Below are 9,502 nucleotides of genomic sequence, written 5' to 3'. Positions count from 1 at the left end.
GTGAAAAAAAAAAAAAAAAACAACAACAATAGCGTTACCACTCTAATATGTCTTGCACTATCCGTGCGTGCAAAGGTTCTGCGCGATCCTCTTGTTCAATATTCTCTGGGTCTGATTCCGGCTCAAATTGATATGGCAATATTGACATCCTTAACTAAACTTGCTGCTTTGGCAAGGGGCGGGGCTGTACTGAAACACCGTCTAAGCTGTTCGCCAATCACAACGCACTGGAACAGCTAACCAATCACATCACATTTCGTTTTTCGGAAGGCGGGCCTTCATCAAACCTAGAACTAATTGAGCCGTTTGTGCCAGGATGGGGAGAAAGTCACGAAGTGTAGACATTGTGAAAGATTCTTTGTGCATATGTTCATTGTGTTATAACAGAGCTTTATGAGATAGTGATGAACTGAGATGTCAGCTTTTAGAGATAATAAAGGAAGTGCTGCTCGCATTCTGCCATGCCAAACCATGCACGCAGCAGCCCATGCTTGCTTTTCTGTTAAAAATAACAGTGGTTTGTGAATGTTGATGCTTAGCCTAAATAACAAATATTTTATCGGGAGCATTTATGCTGGGATGTTGTGGATCATAGGAGATGTTACAGAACCATTTAATGTAAATTTCTTTGATGTGCTGAAAAAACATCTATATAGATTACTTTTATGCGGGTTTTTGCGGGCGGGAGAGGGACAAAAAATGAATGTCGCGGGCGGGAGCGGGACCAGATAAGATATTTTTCTGCGGGAGTGGGCGTGGGAACAAATCTTGTGGGAGTGGGACTGAAAAATCCGTCCCGCGCAGGTCTCTACTTCACACCTCAAAGAGCTTTTTAAGCTTGACAACAAACACCACCGCAGCAACACCAACAGAAATTCCATTACCTGCCTCTTTCTATTCTAACCCACCTAATCCGATTTCATCAAAACAAAGCAGAAATAAAATACATCTTACTGAAAAAGGTCTTCAGTAAAACCTAATAATAAAAAAAATCAATCTGGTGCACAAACAAACACACATTAGACTTTACCTAAAGCTGTGGCGGGCACTGCATAAGATGGCGAAGTCATGGGCAAAGGTGATGCCCGCAGCTGGTCCTGCTGCCCCGTGAGGGCTGGGTAAAGGGGCAGCACGCCCAGGGCCTTTCCCAGCATACGAGGCCCCAAACTCAGCACCCGAACCTTTACATCCCGATAGCAGTGGTTGATCATGCGCAGGTGGACATTCACCCGGGTGGTGATGCGGATTAGGCACTTCACCATGTTTATCTCCAAAAAGTGAACGTCTGCAGCTGCCGAACTTCTTCAGAGAGCATGTGAACAAGTATAAACCCTGTTACTGGTGCCCTACTTCCACCGTGGGCTGCTGGGTAAAAGCTTGACTATGCTGGTAAACGGCAGAGTAGGCACCCAAGACAGTGGTGGCAAATCCTACCCCACCCAGGCCTCTTGCCTCCTTCCCTCCTCCAACAGCCAGTGACTTAAATGGCGAAAAAGGTCCTGTCTATTTTCAGATGAGGGTATTAATACTCCATGAAGACTCACAGTCAGCACATGTAGGATAGTTGACTTATCCTCCCCAGCTCTCTGAGCCGATCGCACAACAGACAAGAGCTCCTCACAACATCTTACGATGGTCTTTTCTGTGTTGAATCACAGTTTCAGAGAGGATATAGTGACCAGAGACTTAACTACACTGTCTATGTATAGTGTACTCATGTTAAGAGTGGGCAGTGCTCTGTTGTGATGCTAGTCTACTGTAACAGTCGGGCTCATTAGATGAGACCCAGAATGAAGGGGTGGGCAGACACTGGTAAGCCTGGGATGGGTGGGTCAAGATGGCACAGCTGGTGACACATCGAAGTGTTAGTACTGACTGTTAACAGCTGGCACAGAAATAGAGTGGTGTGACTGACAGGAGCACCTGCATCTCCACTCCTCTAAGTGACGGCCGGTTCAGCCTCATATTACAGCATTCGGTCAACTTTGGTGAGGGCATATGTGCGTAGTGTGTAAAAAAAATAAAAAATGATATATATATATATATATATATATATATACACGTACATGCATAATAAAAATATCTAAAGCTACAAAAACATGCTAAAATATTCCCTACAATAACTTTCATTAGAGTGTTATCCTAAAGTTTTCACGACTTCTTCAGTGCCTTTATATTGTCTTAATGGCATAAATTGCCCTCTTTTTAAAAATTATAAGTAGCTATATTACAAGTTGGCTGTTTTCTACAGCATTTTGATGATATTACAAACCATTGAGTGCTTTGACATGTAGTGCTCTGTCTGTGGTTTCAGAGTTTCAGCGTAGAGCTGAACTCAGGTTAATGGGTTGAACTGGACTCTCACCTTCCATGATGGATATGTGTACGGCTCTCCGGCGGGTCCGCGGGACACTGCTCAGCCGCGGCCCATGCGTGATGGATGGACAGCTTCTGCTGGGCACCAAGCCAGCCCTGTGACCACATACACACTCAGTACTGTATCAACACACCCATTTATCACATTACAGTACATCCTATAACTACAGACATCAGTCAGTCTTACTGGACATGCATGCATGCATACAAAAAAGATGCCACCAAAAGAATGTGACCCACTGTAAGCAATTATACAGTTAATAAAATTGCAGTGTGAGCAATTATACAGTTAACTGATGGGCACTCATGCATACCTGTGTATTTCTGGAGGTTCCCGTTTAATTTTTGCACTCTGTTCCATTACCTCTTTGGCTACTCTTCCACTGAAATGAAACAAAAACAACTGGCGTGTCCAGTTCCCCTTGCTAGAGTGAAATATTTTGGCATAATTTCCCTTATCAAACTAAATACCCATAAATATGCAACTGAAAAGATGCATAAAGACCTCTTTAAGTGGACCAAAACAAACCTTGTTCTTTATTTATACTGTAACCAAAAACTACAATTTATATATTATATTATATTATATTCAATGGAAAAATAGTTTCCATTGTTATACAGATGATACTCAACTATATACTTCAACAAGACCAGATGAAACTTCTAAATGATCTAAGCTAACAGAGTGTGTTCAAATTTAAAAGATTGGGATGATACTCAACTATATATCTCAACGAGACCAGATGAAACTTCTAAATTATCTAAGCTAACAGAGTGTGTTAAACATTTAAAAGATTGGATGACCAATAATTTTCTCCTATTAAATTCGGATAAGACAGAGATATTACTTATTGGACCAAAAAAAAACAGTACACAGAATCTCTTGGATTATAATTTGCATCTAGACGGATGCACTGTATGGAGGACGAGAAATGACTTAAGTATAAATAAATAAATAAATGAATAAATACGTAAATGCAGAATGAAATAAATAAATAAATGTAGAAATACATAAATGAATAAATAAATATATGAAGAAATAAATATAGAAATACATAAATAAATGTAGAAATACATAAGTACATAAATAAATAATTAATTAAATGCTGAAATGTAGAAATACATAAATGAATAAATAAATAATTAAATGCTTAAATAAATAAATGCAGATATGCATAAATGAATGAATGCATAAATAAATAATTTTGTCAAAACTGTCATTTTTAATTGTGCTATTTTTGTACCATTTGTGTTATACTACATTTTTTTTCTACATTCATTTATGTATTTATACATTAACATGCATTTCTGCTTTTATTTATTTTTACATTTATTTATGCATTCCTACATTTCTACATTTATTTATTTCTGTATTTCTGTGTCCGTATGTTAATAAGGTAGGCGGTCCTAACCTCTCTCAATGCAGGATTGGTCAATTAGGCAAACCAGTCAGATCAACCGTCAAGACGAGATAGTTAGCCTTCTAACTATGGCTTCGAATGGGAGACCACTTGCTGAATCTTCATGCTCACTTGAACACTTGGGCCAAATACAGGAAATACGTCATATAAGTAGTCAAGTGGTCAAGTGCAAAGACCGCAAGTGTGGGTATTTGGACAAGGCTATTGTTAGAATTCTAACTATCTGGTCTTGACGGTTGATCTGACTGGTTTGCCTAATTGACCAATCCTGCATTGAGGGAGGTTAGGACCGCCTACCTTATTAACATACGGACACAGAAATACAGAAATAAATAAATGTAGGAATGCATACATAAATGTAAAAATAAATAACTGTATAAATACATAAATAAATGTAGAAAAAAAATGTAGTATAACACAAATGGTACAAAAATAGCACAATTAAAAATGACAGTTTTGACAAAATTATTTATTTATGCATTCATTCATTTATGCATATCTGCATTTATTTATTTAAGCATTTAATTATTTATTTATTCATATTTATTCGTATTTCTACATTTATTTCAGCATTTAATTAATTATTTATGTACTTATGTATTTCTACATTTATTTATGTATTTCTATATTTATTTCTTCATATATTTATTTATTCATTTATTTATTTATTTATACTTAAGTCATTTCTCGTCCTCCATAGTACTGTTACTTCTTCCATAGTCATCATATCAACTTGTCTTTTCAAAATCACATTTCACATGTTACAAAAACAGCATTCTTCCATTTTAGAAACATTGCCAAGCTACGAAACATGTTACCTGTTTCTGATGCAGAAAAGCTAGTTCATGCATTCATGACCTCTAGACTGGACTATTGTATTGCACTGCTAGGTGGTTGTCCTGCATCTTCAATAAACAAGCTACAGGTAGTCCAAAATGCAGCGGCTAGAGTCCTTACCAGGTCAAGAAAATATGATCATATTACCCCAATTTTACAGTCTCTGCACTGGCTACCTATTAAGTTCTGTATTTGGCTCCCAAACTCTGGAATAGACTTCCTGATAACGTTCGGGGTTCAGATACACTCTCTCTGTTTAAATCTATATTAAAGAAACATCTCTTTAGCCAAGCATTCACATAATGTATCTCATAACCTTGTACTTCAATTATATCTGATCAAATGCACATTATCATTCTTTGCTTGGTTTGAACACGTTATCGTGTTTTACTTGGTTTGAACAGCAGCTATGCTAATATTTCTCTATTTGCTTCTCCGTTTCTGCCACGGGATGGGCATCCTGAGGTAACTAGAAATTACACAAGCTTCAGTCTGGATCCAGCCCTTACAAAGATCTGAGATGACTGAACACCTGAGAAGAGATGATGCCAACCCTTCCGAGGACCTCAGATGACGACAACCCTGAACCAACATACAAAACTACCAAATTTTGCCATAAGTTTGATCGCGACATATAATCATTGCTGTTAATAGTGTTTGTTTGAATACATGTCATTAACTAACTGCATGATTTTTACTGTGCATTTCTGCCATATGGACATCACCTTGACAGTCACCACTGATAAGCTACTGTATATTGTATAAATTTGTATCATGAAAAGCGCTATAAAAAAGTAGTATCTAAAATTCTCTTTGCATTTATACTGTAACCAAAAACTATTATATCAAAAATATATCTAAAACAAATATCTAAAATTCTCTTTGCATTTGTACTGTAACCAAAAACTATTTTATTATATTATATCAGAAATATCTCAAATATATCTAAAGCAAATATCAAAAATTCTCTTTGCATTTATACTGTAACCAAAAGCTATTTTATTATATTATATCAGAAATATCTAAAATATATCTAAAACAAATATCTAAAATTCTCTTTGCATTTGTACTGTAACCAAAAACTATTTTATTATATTATATTATATCAGAAATATCTAAAATATATCTAAAGCAAATATCAAAAATTCTCTTTGCATTTATACTGTAACCAAAAGCTATTATATTATATTATATCAGAAATATCTAAAATATATCTAAAACAAATATCTAAAATTCTCCTTGCATTTATACTGTAACCAAAAACTACATTATTATATTATATTATATTATATTATATTATATTATATTATATTATACCACAAATAGTTGCACAACCATGCTAAAATATTCACTAACTGGAAATACGTTACAGGTCACTCGTTCCAGTAGCAGGCAGATGAGCAAAACTACCTGCATACGGTCTATATACGGCTGGTGGTGGGTGTTATTTTCAGACCCTGGTTGAGGCTGACCAGATTCATCTAAAAACCAACCAAAAGAAAACAGCTCAGCCATTGAGGATAAAACAGCCACATTTCCAGTCACGTTCAAACCATTGGCATTTTGGTGGGAATTGTGATCCCTGTGACTGTGAGAGATGGTGACCGCTGCTACTAGAGTACATGAAGCTCAAGAATTAGATTAACCTTATTGAGTCCCCTCTCTTAACTCAATCTCTGCCTCTCAGGCTGTGGCTGAACTACTTCTCTTTAAACAAAAACTCTCAATGGAGTCCTTCAATGCCTTAAAATCCTGCCTGTCTCCTTACATAGGAGTGAGAAAATAACTGTTATCAATTTCCTAATGAGGTGTTTGAGCCTGAGAGCCCACTATAATAATTGATCGTGCTGTTTGTTTAATTGCCCTGATGGCTCCATTCATCAATTACAATTACAGTTACAATTGCCGTTATTAAGTAAACATCTGTGTTTAAAAGGTGGCCTGTGTGAACAGCTCCATCAGCAGGTTGTGGTGCATTGGCTCCAAAGCAAGTCACCTCTATGTGTCCGTGATGAGGACAGCAGGCTGTTTTTGGAGCAGGGACCCCTGAGGCTGTGGCGGTCCATCGGCAGTGACCCGTGCTGTGTCTGTCTGTCTGTCCACACTTACCTGTAACGAAAACGACTCCCCTTGAAGAACAGGTTACTGCTGGACACCATACGAACCTGGCTCGACTTCTCCAACCTGACGAGGGGCCGAGAGGAATGATTAATCTCTAAAAATGCCCATTTGTGACCCTGGACCACAAAGCCAGTCATAAGGTTAAACCCCTGAGGCTGTGGCGGTCCATCGGCAGTGACCCGTGCTGTGTCTGTCTGTCTGTCCACACTTACCTGTAACGAAAACGACTCCCCTTGAAGAACAGGTTACTGCTGGACACCATACGAACCTGGCTCGACTTCTCCAACCTGACGAGGGGCCGAGAGGAATGATTAATCTCTAAAAATGCCCATTTGTGACCCTGGACCACAAAACCAGTCATAAGGTTAAATTTCTCGAAATTTAGATTTATACATCATCTGAAAGCTGAATAAATAAGCTTTCCATTGATGTATGGTATATTTGTTAGGATAGGACGATATTTGGCCGAGATACAACTATTTGAAAATCTGAAAATACTGAGAAAATCGCCTTTAAAACTGTCCAAATTAAGTTCTTAGCAATGCATATTACTAATCAAAAATTAAGTTTTGATATATTTACGGTAGGACATTTACAAAATATCATCATGGAACATGACATATCCTAATGATTTTTGGCATAAAAGAAAAATCTATCATTTTGACCCATACAATGTTTTTTTGGCTATTGCTAAAAATATACCCCAGCGACTTGAGACTGGTTTTGTGGTCCAGGGTCACATTTGTGAAAAACAAAAAGTCAAACAAAATAGCTAACACAACTCACTATTTCTAAACTACACAGTTTGAGTTAAGAATAAATTCTCTTTTAACTCTTTTAAGCAAAAATATGACATTGCTGTCATCAATTGTTCAAACTTTCTAATATTCTTTAGTTATTTTTGCACAAACAAGTATTTGGGGTTCAAGATACAGATACCATAAAAAACATCACTCCAGTAGAAGTATACATACTCCAACTTTATTTGAGTAAAAATAACAAAAGTACTTGGTTATGAATGTACCCAAGTATTAAAAGTAAAAAGTACTGTACCAATTCAACAGGTTTATTGAAAAGAATCATCACAAATCAGACATTGCTATCGCGTGGTGAAATATTAAAGTATGTTGTTAGGCTTTAAAATGTAGTGAAGTACAAGTTTCCCAAAATAAAAAAGATACTTGATACAAATACAGATAGAAAAATGTACATAAGTACAGTAACCAAGTAAACATTTTGTTCATCACTGGTTATATTATGGCAAATCTGCAACTAGATATCTGTGAAAAACACGTTTCTATGATTGGTGTTCTATGGTCGACTATATTAGCTATTTATGAAAGAAATGCTGAAAGTTTATTTACAAATGTTAAAATTTAAATAAAATTTAATTGATGTGTGGACTCATGTTTGTGTATATTACCTACAATGCATGACTTCAAATACCAGAATTTCTTCAAATTTCCAATATAAATTTTACAATCTTGTTTTTAACTAAAAATTACATAAATCTGGCATTTGTGCAAAAAAACTGCTTTACATTTATCAATTGTTATGAAAAATCTTATTTCTTAGTTTGCATTCATGAACTTCCAAATTAAGAAATAAAATTACCTAAATGTGATGAACTACTTTTCAATTGTATTTAATTAAACTCAGTTGTATTTAATTGTTTTTTTTATATATTTTAAGTATTTTAATTAGTCTTTAAAAAATAAATATATAATTAAAAGTACTTCATGTAAATTTGTTGAACTCCAAGCAAAACAACCGTATATCACATTACAGTTAAATAAAATTACTGCAACATTTTTCATAAATCAGATTTTGTGATATCACCTACTGTACCCCACTGACATGCTAAAAGAAGTTTTATTTCTAAAGCTAGGACATATATTCTAACCTTCCTAGTGACTGAAACCTCAGGCAGAGCTTGAGTGTTCTGACTCAGACGGTCTCTGGTGAACATTTGATTCAGGCTTTTCATCACCAGGTGTGGAATTTCCTTCCCCAAAGACAGCCTTTATGTGAATCATAAAACCCACTTTTCAATTATCATCTGCCTTCACCTGCCACAAGTTCTCCTTCTCTAGGAGACTTTAACTACAGCTACAAATTTCTCTTTGCCCCAGCGGAATGAATTCAGTCAGACTTAGAATACGATGCAGATTCAGTTTTGATAAGGCGCCTTGCCAAATCAGTGATTACACCATTCCCTTCACCTAAATTGAGCTTTCCCACACTTCATGATGAGTCCTGAAACAGACTTTCGTTCCAAAGATGTTGCCTCAGTCAGCCAAAATCGTTCATCATAAAACAGAGACAAAAACCAGCGGTGGCTCGCAGTGTTGTGAAACAAACACAGTGTTGTGCGTAACACTGCGGTCTGCCTTGAGCTGTACTGTCACTATAAAAACGTCCAATGCTGAGGCCAAGGACATGTACAATCAACCGTGACTGAAATGGGCACGGACATCCCTCCGGAGGAGCTAGCAGAACGCATCTCTCATTGCTCACGCAGTAAAGGTCATTCTCAACACGTGGCTGTTCCATTAGATGACCCCCGCGAGGTAAAAACAGTGACGGCATCTAGACGTAGGTATCCAGACGACACTTGCAGAAGGGTCTTGCATTATTAAAGCCCTATTCGGACAGGACTAGTTTTCCAGTTTGTCATTAGAGAAATGTGTGTTTCACAGACGTACTTTGCGATTTTAATCCTGTCCGAACCTGCCAAGTCTGTGTTT

The 9,502-nt window shown here is 36.7% G+C and overlaps 1 protein-coding gene across 2 annotated transcripts in view; it reads right to left on the bottom strand.

The window, feature by feature from the left end:
* The window catches only part of LOC107690364 (FERM domain-containing protein 5), a 128,042-nt gene that overhangs the window by 7,684 nt on the left and 110,856 nt on the right, over positions 1–9,502 (bottom strand). For both annotated transcript variants that reach the window (XM_016488671.1, XM_016488673.1), the window contains exons 11-13: positions 6,968–7,042; positions 2,691–2,759; positions 2,366–2,472 (exon numbers count right to left, since the gene is read on the bottom strand). In XM_016488671.1, coding sequence (XP_016344157.1) covers positions 2,366–2,472; positions 2,691–2,759; positions 6,968–7,042 — 251 coding nt within the window. The remainder of the gene's footprint in view (positions 1–2,365; positions 2,473–2,690; positions 2,760–6,967; positions 7,043–9,502) is intronic.

The sequence above is a fragment of the Sinocyclocheilus anshuiensis genome, unplaced genomic scaffold (assembly GCF_001515605.1).
Source record: "Sinocyclocheilus anshuiensis isolate Anshui unplaced genomic scaffold, SAMN03320099.WGS_v1.1 scaffold609, whole genome shotgun sequence".
NCBI classification, from domain to species: domain Eukaryota; kingdom Metazoa; phylum Chordata; class Actinopteri; order Cypriniformes; family Cyprinidae; genus Sinocyclocheilus; species Sinocyclocheilus anshuiensis.
The sequence above is the reverse complement of the archived record's forward strand: the minus strand, read 5'-3'. Positions and strand labels throughout refer to the sequence as shown.